The sequence below is a fragment of the Penicillium coprophilum genome (genome assembly GCF_028826855.1).
Source record: "Penicillium coprophilum strain IBT 35676 chromosome Unknown utg000005l_segment0_segment0, whole genome shotgun sequence".
Taxonomy (NCBI): Eukaryota; Fungi; Ascomycota; class Eurotiomycetes; order Eurotiales; family Aspergillaceae; genus Penicillium; species Penicillium coprophilum.
The window spans coordinates 2,374,864-2,394,785 of NW_026622724.1; the positions used below are offsets into that span (position 1 = coordinate 2,374,864).

At 47.1% G+C, this 19,922-nt stretch overlaps 7 protein-coding genes across 7 annotated transcripts; 3 read left to right on the forward strand and 4 right to left on the reverse strand.

Moving 5' to 3' along the window:
* Positions 1-151: 151 nt before the first annotated feature.
* On the reverse strand, positions 152-1,916 carry N7500_008462 (Major facilitator superfamily domain general substrate transporter; the record flags this gene model as incomplete). The annotated part of the gene is made up of 6 exons (XM_056679606.1): positions 152-178; positions 228-436; positions 486-1,198; positions 1,254-1,294; positions 1,347-1,625; positions 1,677-1,916. 6 exons carry the CDS (start codon positions 1,914-1,916, stop codon positions 152-154), a joined length of 1,509 nt encoding a protein of 502 aa, XP_056529978.1.
* A 585-nt stretch (positions 1,917-2,501) lies between these two features.
* Positions 2,502-3,706, forward strand: N7500_008463 (MBL fold metallo-hydrolase; the record flags this gene model as incomplete). The annotated part of the gene is made up of 3 exons (XM_056679607.1): positions 2,502-2,854; positions 2,911-3,051; positions 3,118-3,706. The coding sequence occupies 3 exons, from the start codon at positions 2,502-2,504 to the stop codon at positions 3,704-3,706; spliced, it is 1,083 nt and encodes a 360-aa protein (XP_056529979.1).
* A 376-nt stretch (positions 3,707-4,082) lies between these two features.
* On the reverse strand, positions 4,083-7,113 carry N7500_008464 (Short-chain dehydrogenase/reductase SDR; the record flags this gene model as incomplete). Its single annotated transcript, XM_056679608.1, has 10 exons — positions 4,083-4,345; positions 4,395-4,748; positions 4,798-4,972; positions 5,027-5,092; positions 5,164-5,234; positions 5,593-5,743; positions 5,931-6,085; positions 6,162-6,396; positions 6,472-6,644; positions 6,738-7,113. 10 exons carry the CDS (start codon positions 7,111-7,113, stop codon positions 4,083-4,085), a joined length of 2,019 nt encoding a protein of 672 aa, XP_056529980.1.
* Positions 7,114-8,491: 1,378 nt separating this feature from the next.
* On the reverse strand, positions 8,492-10,076 carry N7500_008465 (uncharacterized protein; the record flags this gene model as incomplete). The annotated part of the gene is made up of 5 exons (XM_056679609.1): positions 8,492-8,532; positions 8,591-8,733; positions 8,798-8,967; positions 9,019-9,099; positions 9,168-10,076. Coding segments are annotated over 5 exons (1,344 nt in total), but the record flags the coding sequence as incomplete, so codon positions are not given.
* Positions 10,077-11,314: 1,238 nt separating this feature from the next.
* On the reverse strand, positions 11,315-12,870 carry N7500_008466 (uncharacterized protein; the record flags this gene model as incomplete). The annotated part of the gene is made up of 5 exons (XM_056679610.1): positions 11,315-11,890; positions 11,947-12,024; positions 12,076-12,367; positions 12,425-12,535; positions 12,593-12,870. 5 exons carry the CDS (start codon positions 12,868-12,870, stop codon positions 11,315-11,317), a joined length of 1,335 nt encoding a protein of 444 aa, XP_056529982.1.
* Positions 12,871-15,902: 3,032 nt separating this feature from the next.
* N7500_008467 (uncharacterized protein) lies at positions 15,903-16,147 on the forward strand (the record flags this gene model as incomplete). Its single annotated transcript, XM_056679611.1, has 2 exons — positions 15,903-16,076; positions 16,136-16,147. The coding sequence occupies 2 exons, from the start codon at positions 15,903-15,905 to the stop codon at positions 16,145-16,147; spliced, it is 186 nt and encodes a 61-aa protein (XP_056529983.1).
* A 1,557-nt stretch (positions 16,148-17,704) lies between these two features.
* Positions 17,705-19,013, forward strand: N7500_008468 (TauD/TfdA dioxygenase family protein; the record flags this gene model as incomplete). The annotated part of the gene is made up of 4 exons (XM_056679612.1): positions 17,705-17,836; positions 17,901-18,633; positions 18,687-18,820; positions 18,882-19,013. The coding sequence occupies 4 exons, from the start codon at positions 17,705-17,707 to the stop codon at positions 19,011-19,013; spliced, it is 1,131 nt and encodes a 376-aa protein (XP_056529984.1).
* Between the last annotated feature and the right edge of the window lie 909 nt (positions 19,014-19,922).

Genomic DNA, 19,922 nt, shown 5'->3' on the forward strand with positions numbered 1-19,922 from the left:
AAATGCTACTTAATGAGCGCGTAGATCCACCGTAGACATGGATGATATTCTATCCTCCTGAGATCAAAGCTAGCCTACCTATCGCACTTCAAGTTCGCTACACCAATACGAAACACGAAACTAATCCCAAACAAGCCTGCCATCGCTGCTCTTACAATGAATACCGGAATTGCATATTCTGCGTCTTAGTGAATAAATGAAACCAAATTGTAACACGGGTCACTTACCATATTATCGGTCAGGTCATCCTCATAGGCATGTTCAAAGCCTTCCATGGTTCCCATCTTGTCACGGCGGCGGTTCTCCATCGAGCAAATGATGCGATAAATCAACACAAGCAGACCAGCAATTATTGCGGTTATAACTACCACGATGAATCCCAGATTATAATGAGGTGAATCTTCGTGTCGGAAGACCTGTGGTCCTGCAAAATTGCCTAGTAGAGATCAGTAACAGCACTTTCTCACATATGGGGAAAAGCTAACCGAGTGAGTATCCAATGTATAGCCCGGAAGAAGCGAGCGATCGCTTGGTATAGCCAGCGTTGTTCGCAAGGAAAAGGCCCATTGTCACTGCATACCCAGCGCCGGTCGTCGTGAGAATATAGCAGGCAAAAAGGAGCGCTCCTAGTTCCGACCGAGGCAAAAGCCAGAGCATGATAGCAGCAGTCATAGTAACCAATTGGGACATGATGACGAGGTATGCGCGCCAGCCAGGGAATTTGTAAGCCAGATAGGTTGTGATCAACATCATGGTACCGGCATAAACACCCGAGGGTATCATAAGAAGCAAGGAGTTGAGTGGGTTAAAGCCAAAGCCATCAATAATGATAGCCTGGAAGGTCGAAATAGGCGCGTTGGCGAACATACCACATAGAGCGTAGAAGAAGATCAGCCAGAATTTGATATCGGTCAGGAGCTCAATGGCCTGTGAACCTTTGAAATGGGTATTCCTGACTCCTGAGTTGTTTGTTCTCATGCGAGATACTGCAATGAAGCGCTCTCTGTCGTTGAAGCCTTTCGCTCGGATGGGATCGGAGGGGAGGACGAAGTAAATCAGAACACCACAGAGTATAGTGAGACCACCAGCGAGAAAGTACATATAGAACCAAGGGGAAAAGGCTCCTCCCAGGTGTCCAAGTGCGTAGTTGACAAGAGGCGAGAAAATGGAGACATAACCTGTGCACGAGTACCAGGCACTAGAAAAGAGTCAGCCAGAAGTTGAGGCGGCACGTTTTTGGGGTAATGACATACCCCATCCGCAGAGATTGTTCATCCTTCTTGTACCATCCACCCTAGATGACAGTGAGTCGAGATCATTTGATGAGAGTGGCAAAGGTGACATACAACGATCATCATGAAAATTGGACTGATACCAGCCTCGGTGAAGCCAAGAAAGAATCGTTGCGCGTATAATCCTCGGAAGTTCGTACAAGCAGGCGTGACAATCAAAGTTGTTCCCCAAACTATGATGGCCAGCGAAGCCACTCGTTCAATGGGAAACCTCTGAGCCAGGACGGTGACTGGATAAGCTCCCAAGATGAACCCAAGGTAGAAGATGGAAGAAGCCATGGAGAATCGATTTCCGCTGTTTAAATGAAGATCATCTTTGATCCCAAATAGAGCCTACAAAGGCTATTAGTTCGTACACTATTGTAGGTGACAAGATGGTCATACCGCTTGTCCAAGCAGGACCTTGTCAGCGTAGAGAAACGCATAGGTAATACATAGGACGGGAAGCAGCTTCATATCAATCTTTTTGCGTAACTTGTTCTCCTCTTCTGGCGTCCAGGTTTGATCACCATCATAAGCTGCAAGGACCTTGATCGCTTCATCGCCGTGCGCCGTGTCGAGCCTTTTCAGGTCGCCTTCCTCTCCATTCGAAACATGGGAGGCATCTTCTTTGATTGAGCTCATAATAATTTTCTAAACCAAACCAGATTCTATGAGAGAAGACCAGAAGAAGCCCCAAGGCAAAGGCTGGGAGCCCCTTTTTATCCCCGGACGTATCGCACTGAAATCCTGGGGAACAGATCCACACGGAGCTGCTGAACAATGCCAATTGCTGGGCGTGATTGAACTCCGTCTTGGAGATAATATTTGGATTACCATCTAGGTACAATCAGACAGCCGACGGAGAACCCATAGCAGGAATACCGATGGCATAGCCGAAAGCTTTATCAAAACTAGGCCGCTGTCCATGAGCAGGTGACGCCAGCATTGAACTCCCGAAAATCCGGGGCGGGGATCTCAATGCGGGGGAACATGAGCGGATACGAAGTGAGATCGCTTAAAAGTTGAAATATTCAAAAAGGGACAAGCTCAGCCGAAGGCGTGGGGGAGTCTGGAGTTGTGGTTATCCCAATGTGGAAATACCGATGTGAGAGGCCGATGCCGCTCTAGGGCGGGTCCCGCAATTTAGCTGGAACCTTTCATAAGAAAAACACACCAATATCACATCCCATTGAGGTTGAAAAAAAAAATCGCAACATTGAAACAAACATGGCAACTCCCCGACCGCACATCGAGCTGCCGCCCGGCAAGGAGGTGGTCAGCGTGAAGATGATCAACCCCGTCAATTTCGGACCAGCTGTCATTAAACGGTTCATGGAGCCCCCTGTGCCTGGCGTGGAAACAAAGAAGCCTGGGCCTGTTTTGACGTTCCTTTTGGAACACCCTTCAGGTCAAAAGCTGGTTTTTGATCTTGGAATCCGGAAGGATTATCAGAACTATGCGCCCACTGTGGCAGATTATATACCAACAACAAATTATGACATACAAGTATCAAAAAATGTGATTGACATCCTGGAAGAGAATGGCATCCCTGGGGAGAGCATTAATGCGGTTATCTGGAGGTATCCATTATCGAAGCATTCTATCCCTTTGACAGAACTAACAATTACCTTTACAGCCACTGGCACTGGGACCACATTGGAGACCCATCAAGCTTCCCTAGTAGCACTGAGTTGATAGTGGGCTCCGGCTTCTCAGATGCCATGTTGCCTGGTTATCCTGCCAATCCCAAATCTCCTATTAGGGAGAGCGATTACGCGTGAGTGCTAGTGTACTACGGGATAAACCTGTACGCCTTCCGGAGTCTGAAGCTAACTCATTACAGTGGTCGATCCCTGCGAGAGATAACATTTGATGGTCCCGATGCCCTGCGCATTGGGAAGTTCCCTGCAGTTGATTACTTTGGCGATGGATCGTTTTACCTTTTGGATAGCCCGGGTCATGCAATTGGGCATCTTTGCGGTTTAGCAAGAACGACTGTAGATCCCCCTACATTTGTCATGATGGGAGGAGATATCTGTCACTACGCGGGCATCTTTCGACCATCGAAGTATCTTCCTGTGCCCGCGTCAATCTCTCCACATCCGTATAATGCACAAAGCGAGGTACCATTCTGCCCTGGCAGTGTCTTCGATGACCTGCAGCACACGAGAGGCAGAAAGCCAACAGATACAATGTACGAAATGTGTTTTGGTCATGATATCCCTCTTGCGCAGAAGACTCGTGACCAATTGCAAGAATTAGACTGCGACGAAAACATCTTCGTTATTATTGCACATGATTCAAGTGTTCGAGATGGGGTTGAACACTTTCCATTGAGTCTCAATAGTTGGAAGGAGAAGGGATGGGCTCAGAATGTCAAGTGGACTTGGTTTCGGGATCTGGAACCCTATTGGAGGTCGAAGGGCTTGTAGGAGGTACTCTTTATATCATCTGGAAGAGAATAAGATGGCGGTCAGTACATTATAGGCTTTTGATAGATGATACCGGCAATATATATGCTGCTCAATGAGTTTGCTGGACCCTGTATCATCAAGTATGTTATACTCCGTCGGCGGTTGAAATCGATCAGAGAATGGCATCACATTATCACCGAGATATTTCCAAGGTTACGTACTTTACGAGTGGACGCAATGTATTTCTGACAGGATAACATCGTATAGATAGAATTACCCTTGGAAAGAAAGAAATAATTTACTTGTGGTACAGTTTATCGATGCTGACGTGTATGTGTTTATATATAGGTTTGTACAAGAATACGATGTTCTTCAATATCTAAAGGAAATTCCACTACTCATGCAGCAAGGCAACCCGGGCCTTTACCTTCCCGTCGCAAACATCCTTCAAGACCTGTGGAAATTCCTTCAAGCTGGCAGTCTCAACCTGAGGCCGAATGACTCCCGTCGAAATCAAATCCAGGACTTCCTTAAGATCCCTCCATTGCCCGCCATATGTGAAGATAATACTCAACCTCTTCTGAATCCCAATTTTCATGTCAATTGTATTCTCCTCATCAAGAGTACCAACACACAAAAGCTTGCCGCCTCTACGAACTACACAATGGTCAGCACCCTGAAACTAGTTTGGTTAATGAACACTTACCAATATTCTGTGCATCTTGAAAAGTCTGGTGGGTTCCCACAAAGTCCAAGGTGGTATCAATCTTGCCCTGCAACCCATTCTCGCGCACAAAATCCTGCACCGACTTTCCAGCCGGCACCAGATCCTGTCGAGGAACGCCAAACCTTGCAGCCTCCTCCAACTGTTCTTGTCGAATATCAGATACGATGACCCTAGCCCCGATATGCAGAACAATTTGCAACGCGTTGAACCCGAGGCCTCCAAGGCCGAAGAGAAACACCGTCTCATGAGACTTGACTTCCGCACGTCTCACAATGGCATGGTAGCTTGTCTTGACAGCATCCGTTGCAACAGCCGCGACGGACGACGGAATTCCTGCAAGATTTGTGAGACCAAGCCGTACAATGTCATCATGGAGACACACCTTTCGGAACATGAACTACCGCTCGAAGATCTAGCGCGGCAAAGGGTGCATAGAAGCCATCCTGACCAATGCCAGCGTGGTGAGCCTGCTCACAAAGCTGTGCTAGATCCCGTGAACACTCTGCACAGTCCTCTGATCCGCAGCCTGGGACTGCAATCGTCGCGATTCGATCTCCCTATGATGTTTTTAGGCCTGATGTATCCCCTGGAAGTGGTTTTGCACAGCCTACCACGCTAAATCCGGCATTTTTCACTTCCTTGCCTATCTGTACAATCTCGCCGCATCCTTCATGACCCTTGAAAAGATGAAACCTGGTCAGCCTATCAAACCTTCGGAATAAGGACTAGTCCGATACGATATGCACACCAGCGTATATTTTTCTTGAAACCAAGGACGCTGCTTTTCACTCGTGAGTAGTGAATAGTCGCTGTGGCAAACTAGTACAGATGTTAGCATAATGAACCGGCGATACCAATAACGACTATGGACCACTCACCCCCAGAAGCTAGCAACTTCACTAAGAATCCCCCACGGGGGGGGTTGCGGGGACTGGGACCTCTTCCCATACCAGCGTGACAGTCAGCAAACTTTCTCTTTCATGAGTTCGCGGTTACTCACAGGGTCGGGGTTTCCCTTATGCTTCCTCCAGGCGTACATAGAAGACGGGATATTAATGCTTGCAGATACTGACATAATGTGCAAATATATATTCTATGTCCTCCTGAGTGGGGATAGAGCGATTACAGGCGCTTTATAGGTATATGCGCTTGAATCACCCTAGCCATGAGTCTTTACCAGGGTCTGCCGCTCGGTTGGGCGCTGCCGGCATAGCCGAGCATACCGAGTGGCCATTAACTTTGGACCGAAGCGTTCCCCGGATTATCCTGTGGAGCCACACGAGCATATTGGTGGACACCTCGAAGGGGCGGATTTGGAGAGACATTATCTACGCGGAGAATAGTTATACACGCAGAATAATTACTGTGCAATGAAGCCACGTGGATTGCATTTAATTCCAATGTTGAGCTAAATATGCTACGGTAGTCAAACTTGCTCCTCATATTGGCCGACCTTGACCTTGTCTCTGCTGATAGTCAGCAATGAAACGCGATTCAATCTTTGTAAATCCTCACTTTATAATCGTCCAGCCACTTATCCTCAATAATAACCAATTGCGACGCTTGTTTCTTTGCAAAGTACGCGTCTTTGGGATCAGAATAGTCTTCCTTGTCTACATCCATGAATCCCTCCTTAGCTATGCTCCTCGGTGTAATCATGAGCGAGCGTCCTGGTCAAGTTAGTCACTGTGTCGCCACTGATTTCTCGAAAATAAGGTAAAGGGAAAGGGTTATCAGCCGACATACCATTAATTGACTTATCACAAGCGATGCGCATCATCGCACCGGCGCAGTCAGCCTGTTCGCCAAACTCGACACCGCGCTCAATCAGCCAAGCTTCGTATTCCTTGGTCCGAATCGCGCTTTTAATCCAGCATGGCGCAACATAGTTGATTCGGATTCCTTGTTCCCAACTGCTTCGACGCACGGTCTTCATGAAACCCCGTAGGCCGTACTTGGTTGCTGTATATTCCCAGTTCCCCTAACGTGTTGGTGAGTCATGAGATAAGTGCAAGATAGACGAGCAAATAAAAAGAGGCGCAGATGGCATACTTACCGGTGAATCAATGTATGCGACCATGCTTCCAGTCATGATGAAGCATCGGTCACGGTCGGCGGTATCTGGTTGTTTCCTGAAATAATGAACCGCAAGCTTCCAGGTATAGAATGTTCCATCCATGTTGACACGGACTATATTGAGATTGGGCTTCGTGGGTGGCCCATTGGGATCTGTCGGCTGTCAGTGCCTTGAGCCCACGCAATTGGACAGAACTGATGTTCGAGTACGGTAAACTTCCACTTGTCGGAGAAAGAAGGACTTACCATCAAGATTCCACAGACTGTCACCCGAGGCACGCGAAATTCCCGCATTTGCGATGACGATATCAACGCTGTTGTGCGGACTCTTGGTCTTCGCCGTCTCGAATAAAGTAATCAATTGATCCCAGTCTGTGATGTCACATTTGACGAACACGGCGGCTTCACCATTCGTATTTAGTTCCTTGGCAAGATCTTCTCCGCGGGGGTGAAGGTCTCCAAAGGTGACAAACGCGCCGGCTTCGACGAAGGTGCGCACCATGGTCTCGCCCATTCCATTTGCGCCGCCCGTAATGATGACAGATTTGCCTTTGGCATTGGCCAGATCTGGTACCACAGAGTGGTCGATGGGGCCCGTGTATGTGTATTTAGGAAGAGGCATGGTCAACTATAATGTAGATGTACAGTGTATAATTCGAGTGTTGGTTGGGGTTCGAAATGTTGCATGGAGAATCCGAGACTTTGGCTATGCCACTTATAGCTCAAGGTAGTCTGGCTGTAGCCATGCGAGTCATTCTTTTTGCTCGTAGATAGGCCGGTATAGGATACCCCGCGCTCACCCCCGCAATAATCAGTACCGAGATTGTTGGCATGTCGGTATTCCAAAAGGGGATAGCCGATTTATGACCGGGTGGTCGGGTGATAAATGTACTCAGTGATTCGAGTACTGTTGTCGCAATCTTTCTCTTGAACGCGAGGGAGGTAAAAAGGTGACGTAGAGATCACATCAAGAGGAGAAATGGTTGTAATGGCAAGAACTCCCACTTGAGAAAAATACCCTTTTTTTTTCTTCGGTGAAGGTCCACAGATTCGACTTCGATACGGAGTACTCGGCAGGCGCTCTTTCGCCAGACAAAAAGGTCGCAGATACGGCATTTGTCTTCGTAGAGAGATCACCTCCCAGATTTGTAAGAGGTGACCTATTAGGTCACCGTGAAGCTGAGACGCCGCTGAACGGACGGGAATCCATGATTATCATCCCTTCAATGTTGGATTTGTACATGCTGACTTGGGGATTGCAATGATACGAGATGATCATTCGAGTACTGGTTATGGAAAGCTAGGTCTCGATACGGAGTAGGTTGCCGCCTGTCGAGAAATGGTTGAGCTCGTCCTTCGCGTTGCGGGAGCCGGAATGAAGTACGTGCCCACCATTATCTGTGATAAACTGCTGCGATAGGGCATCGTGGACGGCACGATTCTCAGTCCCCACATCCGAAACCACGAGCCCGAAAACTTCAGTACATAGTGGACTGAGGCGGGTGGATCCACACGGGATGTCACGAATTTGAGATTCAATCAAATCACGTGGCAAAGGTTCTACCACCGATAACCTCGAATAATACGAGAGCAGGAACACCTTGATCTCAAGCGGCAGAGAACCCTCGCGTCGACAACAAAAGGAGAAGCGGGAAGGAATCAAGGTTTTGATAGGCAAGAACCAGGTCGAATGTGGTTAGAGCGGCAAGAACATGTGGGTTCCGGACGCGGAACTCCGGGGACCACACGGGGACCAAGTTTGGGACCGAGTGGAGATGGTAGAGGCTAGCGCGTATCTTAGCGGTCCTAACAGGACTAATTGAGAATTAGACGAGCCTTGAGTCGAAAATTTCATAACATTCTATGATAGTTCGTCACAGTATGAACACTCCGACCCTCCTTATAAGCACGCTTCGAGCATATATATCACTCAAGCTGAGAGCCGATCCCTAACCAGGTCGACTAGACAAAAAGTAATTTCCCAGAAACACATGCGTACTTCATGATGAATTGGAGTTGTCGAGGCAGCTGAAAGTGGAGCCTATGAAAAAAAAAGGTCAGTCGCACGTCGGAGCTATCGGGGCTATACCAAAACATACCAATCATTCCCGTTGCGTAGGCATCAATGATCTGAATGACAACACCGTACGTCGCACCAATAAGGAAGAAAATTCCGAGAAGAACCATTCCCCAGTGCAATAGATAAATTACCTTTTGCATAAATGTACCATTTCGGTAGTGACTGTTGCTGTGTAGCCACAAGAAACCAGGGAGACACATAGCGAGGGGGGGCGAAGCAAACGGACCCAATCAGGGCAACCAGATAGTTGAAGATAGGGATAGTCTCGCTGAGGATGAAGGAGATAGCACCTAGACTAATCGTGCAACCCAGCCAGGTCGCCCAATGAACGACAGTGTTGGCCTGCAAATGGCGCGTATTACCTAGTATGCGCACAAAAATGTATTTGGCAGCGACCTGGATACGACAATTAGTTCCTGCAGCATGAATTGCGAGGGAGATACTCACATGCAAGTAGATTGTGGCGCTTACAACCAGTCCCAGCAGTGCAACACCGTAAGATACCATCTTGATCGTCTGCCCGGCGCTCTGTGCGTAAGAAAAATTAGCTAACTGCATCCGAAGCCAGCGTCAGGCGGAGGATATGCTGTACATACACCCAAAGATGGACTAGCAACCCACTGTCCACACCAACGATAAACAACCAAGCTGAAAGCGAGGTATGACGCATTAACCACAATCATGCACCAATACAACGCCTTTTTATAATCCTTTGGGTTTCGCATCTCCGACATCACTGGGATGAAAGCGCTGGTACCGGCCGTAGAGACGAATATAGTGCTGGAAGCAACCATGCCAGCAGCAAATCCAGGGTTGTTGATGGCGACATAGCCGAGGTCGTAAGGGCCCTCCTGAGGCGCGGCAGCTGGCCGGTCGCGCGTTGTGACTCCAATGACAACTATCAGAACTGCGGCATAGATTGAGATGAAGCCTGCATATGTGAGCCATCCCACATGCTGGAGTTTGCGTACAGAAGCTGTCGCAACGATGACAACCGCTCCAATCAAAGACCACCAGACAGTGCATGCAGAGTGGTGCGAAAGCGCATTCAAGGCCGTTGAAACTCCAATGATACCACTACCCACGACAAGGACATATCCAATGAGGAAGAGCAAACCGGTAAGCTCCTTTGCGAAGAAACCGCCGGCAACTTCTGCCATATCGGCGATGGAGTGGCAATGAGGGTGCTTCTTGCGAAAGTCGCCCAGAATCACGAAAGAGTACGTGTTAAACGCGCCCCATGCGACGATACTGATCGAGCCACCCACCGCACCGAGGGAGTAAAGTGAAGCTGGCAGCGATAGAACACCCGTCGCGAAGAGGACCTTCACGAAAATGATACACGCCTTGAACCACCCAACACTGCGGAAGCTAACGCCGTCCTCGGTCTTCTTGAAAACCTCGTGCTCTTCAGTGGAGTCCCTAGGGCTTCCCAGCTCCGTGTCATTCACGGCTGCCTTCTCATTGAAAGCCATGATGATTGAGTTTGGCTGGGAAATCGATGCCTCTGGGAATGCAAGTTTTAGAGATGAAAGTTGGGGGATGGGAGAAAAACCTTACAAAGGTATTGTTCTCAGGGACTTCCCATGGCGGGAATCATCTGTGGGCCCTGGCGTGCAAGCGTTGATCAGTTACCACTAGCTTGAATACAGTACGTCTTTTGCAACTGCGCTCATTTTTACTTGCTCCATTGATCTGACCAAGCTCAGGGGAGGGGCCTGAATAGCCAACACCGAATGATTCAAAACGAGCTTCTTCCCGCGCGTTCAGTGAAACGATTTCCTTTTCTTCGAGCGTGGATGGAAATCTGTTGAGTTTGCAAACATCGTTGTGTTCAATCGAGATGAATGGCCCACATCAATTAACAAGCGGCGTGGGGCTATCTTCAACCACAAATGATCGGGCTTGTCTTCTGGCATCGAGTCAGAGCTTCGCTAGTTCCAAGCATGTTCGCGCGGATCACAGGACTAGCTGTGTCTCGGCGAGAATTTTCGGAGGAAAACTTTTCATGGTTCAAAGAGCGCCGTGAATAATATAGATAACGAATTATGTACGACATTCGATATCGGACAAGCGGGACCTCGGGAGAGAGAAGGGGAGTGACCATAGGTGCATCCTGTCACGTGTACCTGGTGGCCTCAAGCGTCACGGTAACCACTGAACAAAATCGTTTTATGTACGGAGTACCCATCTCGCGACTGACAGCCTTTGGCGCAATTTACCTTCCAGAAAGCTCGCCGTTGTAATTTGTGTTATGGGACTTGGAATAAAAGGAGAGCCAGAGGTCAGAGGAAGGAAAAGGGGAAGCGTCCGACTGTGATCTTCATGGGCCGCCCTGAATATTTGATCGACGGCTATTGTTTTCGTGCAATATTACTCCCACATATCAAAGAGCACAAAAATTCCGAGACGCACGAGAGTGGAGAAGAAAGTTGTAATAAGTCTATCGATTCTGACTGTGACATGGACGATCTCCCTTCCCCACCCCCCCCGGCCATGGCCATTGACAATAGTGTAAGCAAATATATCTTTCTATATGTTTGGACTTTATAGGCAAAAGGCACAAAATTACAAATGTCAGAGATATTGAAAAGCTACGGAGTATGTTGAATCGAGACAGCCTGAACCGGCACAGTGATGCACTTCAAGCGACCAAGAAAAGGAAAAGCGACGAATCAAAAGTAAAGAATGAGCCCAAACACAGACACTTGGCTGAGATACGAAAGAAACGGTCTTTGGTGTATCATCGAAGGGCTCCAGGTGCGGCAAGCGGCATCGCCAGGGTTCGTTTGATCCCCGGTGACCACATATCATATCCTTCGGCCACGGTTCTTGTCGGCATCGGAGAGCGCGATCTGTATTGTGTGCCGCGCGCTGGTGTGTTGCTGGTCAGGTCCAGATCTGGCGGGTGAACTCCAGATCTCGTGTTTGCGACATGTGAATTACGGCCAGCAGGTGAGGCCCCCTGATTTAAAAGATCTCGCAAAATCGGGCCATATAGTCGAGGAACCGCACTCAATGTCCAGCTTCCTGGGTTGAGAGAGCACATGGTTCTAGTCCAAGCAATCATTTTCCGACGATCTCCATCCAGAATCGTGGTTTCCAACTCTATGACTTGCCTGGTTATGATGCTTCCACCTGAAACACGAGTCCTTGCCATAGTCACAACCGGTATCGTTGGCCCAACAGTAGAACCAATAGGGCAAAGCAGCGTTTCAAGGTCTGCTTGATAGATGCTCATCATGCTGCACTCTTTATCGTGGACAAAGTCAAATTCGGCAAACCAGTCTGCTCCCGGGAGACGGAGGGCTAATTTTACCTGGATGGACCAAGGTTAGCAAAGCGTGGACGAGGGTTGGGCCAGATAGATTTTACCCCAATCAACTTCGGGTCGCCCAAAGCTGGACTTGCAACTATCTCGGCAGAGGAGGTATCGGGTTCAGGACCTGTGAGCTAACAACAATGATTAGAGAGTCGGTTGAAATCATTGGCGAAAATAATTACCCCTTCTGTCCAAAATCCTTTATCGCCGTTGAAGTGAGAGTTAATGGATTCGAATTCATCCCAGTCAAATCGTCTAGGTTGACAGATCTGGACTCCTCTCGACCAATAGGTGACAAGTCCGATATTCCACTCAAGCTCGCACGATTTATATTCTTCCAAAATAGCCTCTATGTTTGGAAGCTGTTCATATTGATCCGCAGCAGCCGCTACATCCGTCTTCATGCTCTCCAATTCATGCACCCTTTGAATGGCTTCCCAGCTGAGCTCCTCAGACCCCGGGAATATCATCGCGCTACAATATATGAATGTCAGAATCTGTGTAGAGGCAACGTCAATTCAGAGGACTGACTCGAATTCGGCTTTTGAAGCCGTATACTCCTTCAACCTTTGCTCAAATACATGGGGCATTATGTTTTCAGCAATTCTCTCAAGACATCTGTCGATCTGGCCGTCAATATCCCTATTCTTTCATGATTAACTTGTTGTTTTATAACAATTTCATTCGATGCGGCCTTACGCAGGATCAAGATCGTCCTCGTTCATATGCCAGCCGTGAGGAAGTCTAGCTGGGTCGGTAAGAGGCTTCGTTCCTTCCCATTTGGTCCATGGTCTGCTCTTCTTTGGCCGTGCTGGTAGCTTGGCTGGTACCGAAATGCCAACATAGGACTTGTCAAGGTCAAGGTCTTCTATCTTGAGTTTTATACGTCGAGTTGGATCTCGTGGTGAGCCCCCAGGGGGCTGAGGTGGTACTTTCTGACTGCGAGTACTACGTCGAAAGTTGTATCGGTCTGACATGTTGAAGACAGTATGCGTCAGAATGCTTGACTAGCGAATTAACAAGTTCCTCGATACAAATACCCAAGCAAGATGGGGGATCCAGATATCTAAAGGTGTGTGCACTGCCTTTTTTGTCAGCAAAAATAGGTCGTAGATAAAAACTGCGCAGTCGCAAGCTCGAGTCTGAGTCAACTTGGCTTGGAAAGTTCAAAGAAATGATATAGCTATCACAAAGAATAATTCCTTTTAAAAAAAAGGCTCTAAGCCGTAAGACTCGTCTAATACAGCTGTATCCTTTGCTATACTGTTTTTTCTCGGTTTCTTTGTCACAGAGTAAAACAAAAACTAGAATGAATGAATGCTCTGGACCTTTGATGTTCAGCTTAGGGATTTTCCTCACAAATCAAAGAACAAAACACAAGTGAGGTGCTAAAACAGGATCAGAGAAGGAGAACTTCAGATATATTTAGACCATTGGAGCAAGCCAAAGGTTAGGAATGATTATATGTGAGTCGTTATGCGCCAGTTAGACTACTTTCCGGATAGAACCGAGGAAGCATCCTCTTCCTCGATCAACTAGATTAAAGAACTCCAATTGGAAGCCTTGGAGGCGGCGAACAGTAGTAGAATCAAGGACCCTTTGGATCGTGATATAATTTCCCCGACTAGAAATGCATTTAGCCACAACTATTAGCTTATGATTCTTGTGACAGTCTTTGTCTATGTAATCTTTGTGATTGATATTGAGTTGCTCAGAAACAGTTACAGAGAAAGCTAACGGTACATTATTCACAGTCTTATACCACAATGTATGTTAAATTTAGGTCCAATTGGGCCAAACTAGCTAGGGCTCTAGTTACTGGAGTTAGCTTAGGTCTAGGTTATAAGCTTTTGACCCCAAACGGATCATATGGAAGCCTAGCCACGGGTGACAAGAGTAAAGGCATTGAAGAAGGGTTTGAAGATAGCAATATGGTTCAATTTGGAGGAGGCAGAAGGCTATCCGCTCCTTCCCCGAGTGAAGCAAACAATTCATATTTATCAGAATTTTTCAAATAGTAGTCCAACTGATCGCAGTAACAAGACCATCGCGCTGTGCCCAACGCCGGTATTTAATTTGGCAATGAATCAAAGCCAAAGCATACTGGAGGCAAAATCTTCATCCCCGGGGAAGAATTCCTCTCAGTTCATGAAGCTTTTTTGTTGGATACTGAGCCTGTGGAGGCAGTGAAAGCGACTGCCCGCCCCGACCCCTGCCGAAGAAGCCCCCTGCCGGCGTTTTCAACAGATCCATAGGCTTCACCGAGCTGTAGTTTGTGTTAAAGTACGGAGTACGGAGTACAGAATATTCAATTGCTAGATGTCCAGATTGATGATTTCCTTAGGTTTTAATAATTCCATGGTGTTTCAACCGAGACACTGGTGTTTAAGCTCAATAGGTTGAGTAGGGTGGGCAGCTCGGTAGTGAAATTCATTAAGGTGCTCAGATTGCTCTCTGTCAACTCATTTACCTCGAAGACGTTCCTTTGGTCCGGGATTCGATGACTCGGCTCCCAATTCAGCTGCATCGAATAACTCGCCCGAGTGCATTTGTTTGTGGGTTCAGCTGTGATATATCGCATTTCTGATCTTTGCCTAGCTCAGTTGGGGCTCGGTTGCCTGATGACTACAGGTGCTGCACGGTGTCAAAGTTACCCAATGGTAAAATTACCTCATCGACGATCGTCCCAGGATCGCACCCAAATATGGGGATCTGGGGCCAGCAGTCAATGCTGATCAGAACCATCGGGCTCTTGGCTTTGAGAATAACCCTGTCCGTCTGAAAACTACAAACATCAGACGTAGCGAGTCCACTGTGTTGATGTGTAGTACTTGTCTTATTTCTGAGCAGATCGAAACGAACGACCCTACTAGGATGCTTGCCAAGCAGGTGCCCTACACAAGGTTCTGCCTTTCATTTGTAGATCCACCCTATTGGTCATGCTGACTGAACATCCAGGGCGCATTGATGGTCTCAAGAACGAGAAGCCAGGGAACATCTGAGATACCGGCGGCTGTGTTCTGAAGACTGAGATGGAAATGAACCAAGCGAGTCGTGCAAAGAGTGTGGAAGCGCACGCGTTAGCCCCCGATTCTCGTGATTCTTGAGCCTTTAATCCCTTCTCCACTGCTGATATGTCAACGCTACTGAAGGTGACATCAGCTGATTGCAAAAACATTATAATCCCGCATTTTTTATTCAACTGATGCTTGGCCATGGGGCTAATGATGACCTGCGATTTGGAACCCAGACCTATGACCATTCAGGCAACCTCCCTCACGAACGGATCTAATGCTCTCCGAGTGCCTTTTTGCTCGATACCAATCACCTTCACCCGAGATTCTCAGCTACTGGGGATGGATACAGCGGAACCCCTAATTTGTTACATGTCAATGCAGGGATGCGTCGACAGTCATTTTCCCAATTAGCTTGACCAATACGCGCCGAGAAAATATGTGGCCCCAGTGCCAAGACCTCGAAGACCTTATATAATGACCAAGATTGATTTATGTGAAATCGAGATTGACAGGGTCCATTGCCAAGATATGGTGAGGTGAGCCCGAGAAGATATGCCAATGAGAGCCACGATTCGAGAATTCTGACGAGAACCTTATTTCACTCCCCCACAAAGCCCTTTCAATTTCAGGGTGTGGCTGCAGAATCCGTCATGGGTGCCTTCTTTCAGCTCTTTGCCTAGAGTTCTTGCTGACTTTCGAAGGATCAAATGTGCAGTTTAAGGCGTCCCAGTTACTGCAAGGCGTCCGACTTCCCAAGCTTTGCCAAGATGATCTTCATTCTTTACCTAAACGAGAGCACCAAAACAGCACAGTAATCCTGGCTTCTGGTTCAGCACCCAAGGTATAAATATCCATCGATATGTTACTCGGAATCTCAGTTTCAATGATCACCAGTCTATTATAACAGATCATCTCCCATTATACTACAAGCTTCCGGTATATGACATTCCTTCTCTTCAAAGCACCTTAACGAACACTCTCAGTCCATCAAAATGAAGTATATCTTCTGGCTCGCCCCTTTCCTAGCTCTGGCTATGGCCGCCTGTGATGAGTTCCCTTGCTGTCATCGTCCGGGAGACTTGTGCAGAATCGGTAGTGGAACTCCCGGTGATGGTAAATGCTGCCATGGCAAGACATGCGTGAAGAAATCCGGAAGTGAGAACTGGGTATGCGTTTTGCCCCTCCGTGATTTATTTAGCAGTAACCTTACTAATCTGGGTATCAGTACTGCCGGTAATAAACTATTGCCTAGTCACTAGACTTTGTTACGGATCGGCTCTTGGATTTCGAAGTCTCTAGTCGTTCCAATAGTAACATCAATATTCATCTTTTCCACTTTTTCTTCAATTTACTCTGTAGTTTGGACAACTTTCAACCGCTTTCATCCATATGCTTTTGATGAACACTCGCAGCCTGGGTGGCCAACCATAGGACGGACTGAAGGGCACAACAAAATGCTCTATTTCCAGCTAAATTTCCAGATATAACAGCTATCCGCACATGCAGACCATCATATATTATCTCATGTATGCATATTTACCCCTGCATCGATGACAAGTCTGGCTGCTCTGACATCACCCAGTGCTGTTGTTTTCGGTAGTAAAAGTCGCCCTCTAAGACGCTGATTCAAGTATTTCGGGTCCAGCGAGCTAAGTTACACCTTAGACTCGACTAGATCCCTTACGTAGTTGGAAGTTTTGGTCGAGATATCGGGGATATATTGACACTGTAGATATATGTCTTGGATCTATACAGGAGTACTACGATTTTTTTTTTGGGCCTCTGTAGTTTAGCATTTCTCTAATAGCGCATTTTCGCGCGTTTCCAACGTGCTTTACATAACTCAGCATCAATTTATCGTATATTAATTAACATGAAAAAGCATATTCCTTAAATGAAAGCGGGAAACGGGGTCTATGGCCTACCGGTGGGCGCAAAGAAGAAGCCTAGCCAATTTGCGGGTTGGATTGGGTTAGGTTGTAGGCTTTGTGGGATTTGGGGAAACATCTCATTCTGCCAAACGAGGAACGGAAATAATTGTAAGGATGCTGGTAGTATTTAAACTCTTCCTCAAATCTTTATTTTTTATACTGAAAGTATCGACCTTGCTTGATCGGGATGTCTCACCTATTACATGTCCCCCTGTTTTGACCACATCTATTTATGTGCTATATCTGTCACTATTGTCGCGGGGCCCTGATATTGGATACATTATCGACCCCTGGCCGTTCGCGGGGTTGTAAGTCGCATCATATCACGCCATGCAAACATTATTAATGCATCCAAGAGCACTATGTATAATGCGCGGCCATTGGCAAACATATGATGCTATTTACAGATATAGCACGTCAATTCCAATCCATGTCCCGCCATGCGATGCGAGATTGGCTTCGTTACAACATTTACTCCATACCGTGGCCAGAGCGATCGATAACATCTATCTCTAGAAATCCTAGACATAATTATTATGCATCCGCCTATCGCGTGCGTTTGTATCATGTGGAAATTGAAATTACGCGAGAAATCAGTGACTCGATAGAACGGATATCACGGCTTGTGATGATCAGCAATGTCAATAATGTATGTACCCGGTGCTTTCATATGTTGCTTGACCCTGTCGCGTATATCGGACACGGAGGAATTCATACGTGATTCTCTGAGAAATTGCGCGAAGGAAATATTCGTTCAGATCCATGTATATTTAAGAAAGTCGCTTTCCACAGATCCGAAGGGATAATTGCTCTAACTCGACCAAAGACAACATCTTACTTACCAATATCAAATTTACCACAACATGGCCCCATCTATTGCCCAAACTCCCACAGCGGAAGTCGTTGTTCCTGTGAAGGCTGTGCCTGAAACAACTGCGACTAAACCCAAAGTGAGGAGGATTATTGACGAGGAAGGTGGAAAGACTACTGCTAGTGTGGGTCACGGCTTTCTAAGACTTTGGGGTCTCTCCACATATAGATTAACTAACAATGAGGCAGTATCCACACTACCTACCTATCTACGACCATGGCGAGAAATACCCACCTCTGGAACCCTTTGCCCACGTCGACCACGGGAAAGATGCCGATCCCTCCTTCAAAGACCTTCTTACTGAAGGTTCCAAGATCCAAAATTTGACTCCAAGTATCGGCTCTGAGGTTACAGGCATTCAGCTAAGCAAGCTCACGCCTGCCGGAAAGGACCAGCTGGCACTTCTTGTTGCACAACGTAAGGTTGTTGCCTTCAGGGACCAAGACCTTGCCGATCTTCCAATTCAGGATGCTTTGGACTTTGGAGGGTACTTTGGCCGCCACCATATCCATCCAACTAGCGGAGCTCCGGAGGGATATCCTGAGATCCATCTTGTTCACCGGAGCAAGAATGCATGGGAGTATGATGAATTCCTCGCTACCAGGAACAGCAGTGTTTCATGGCATTCGGATGTTACGTATGAGCAGCAGCCACCTGGTACTACGTTCTTGTACGTCCTTGACAGCCCGGAAGTGGGCGGTGACACTGCCTTCGTCGACCAAGTCGAGGCCTATAACCGGCTTTCACCGGCGCTCAAGGAGCGTTTGCATGGGTTGAAGGCTGTGCACTCCGGTGTTGAGCAGGTTGAGTTCAGTCTGAAGAATGGGGGAGTTGTTCGAAGGGAGCCGATAAAGACCGAGCATCCTCTTGTTCGAACACACCCGGTGACTGGCGAGAAAGCGCTTTTCGTTAATGGCGGCTGTAAGTATTGTTGCACATTCTTTGGAAAGAAGATGTACTCACACCAAGACCAGTCACTCGCAGTATTGTCGGTCTCAAGAAGGAGGAAAGTGATGCCCTTCTTGGTTTCCTGCTCGCCCATGTGGGTCGCGGCATTGACTTCCAAACCCGTATTCGATGGGCCCCGAAGACCGTTGTTGTCTGGGATGTAAGTGACACTTTCGATGCTTGGCCAAAATTCAACATACTGATATTTGTATGTGACACAGAACCGCGTCACAGCTCATTCAGTGATCATTGATTGGACGACTGGCGAACGTCGCCATTTGGCGCGCATTACCCCACAGGCTGAGCGTCCCTATGAGACGCCTTATGTTCCTGAGAGTGAAACTAAGCCTTAATCATTTGTAGTATCGATTTTCAAATGTTCCAGGAGAGTAATGACTTGAAGAATGGTTTTTGTCCCATTTCAATATTAGTCAAGATATGTCGTACCCAGGAATATACACGCAGATACCATTTGCACTTCCAATACATTTCAGTTCAGAGTCGGGAGTACGGCACTTTGTAGCCGCCAGTGCGCTGGTAGACCGTGTCAATTAATTCAAGCAGGAAATTAAGAAACTAGATGAAATCAAAAATTAAGATAGCCTATCTCCAAGATGCAAAAATTCGTAAACCATAGACATCAGATTGAAAATTCCGAAGAAGTCCAGAACTTATAACATCAACTTACAGTCGTCAATCGAAGTAATATATATTTACATTGAGAGTCAAGTATCAAAGATCCAGGCGTTAAAAACTCGATCCTCATGAATTAGACTATATAAGTATCGAAGTGATGTAAGTTCTATAGAGTATTGGCGCGATATCGGTATATTAAATTGTACCAGATATGTAGATGCGTGAAGTATTACTGGCAAAAGGTCTACTGGCGAACCGTCAGCTATATATAGACTGCGGGGGTCGGGAGTTAGGACGTCTAAGGGAAAACGTATGTAAACCCGGCGCTGACGACATATTGCCACATCACCGCATGGTGCTAAGATTACCACCAACAACCTCATTGAGCCATGATTGTGTAATTTCAACTATCCTCGCCAAGAGCTTGCATATGAAGTTGGTGTTCAATGAATTTCTTGCTATACTAACATCGAGACTCATTTGGGTGATATTCTGACGCAGATAAATCCATTTCTTTGATGGACCGGACATACTATTCCAATCAATCTCAAATTAAAAGTTATGATCTGAATTTTGACCACACTTTCTATTCGTGAACACGATGTGTTTTTCCTCGCGGCAATCAC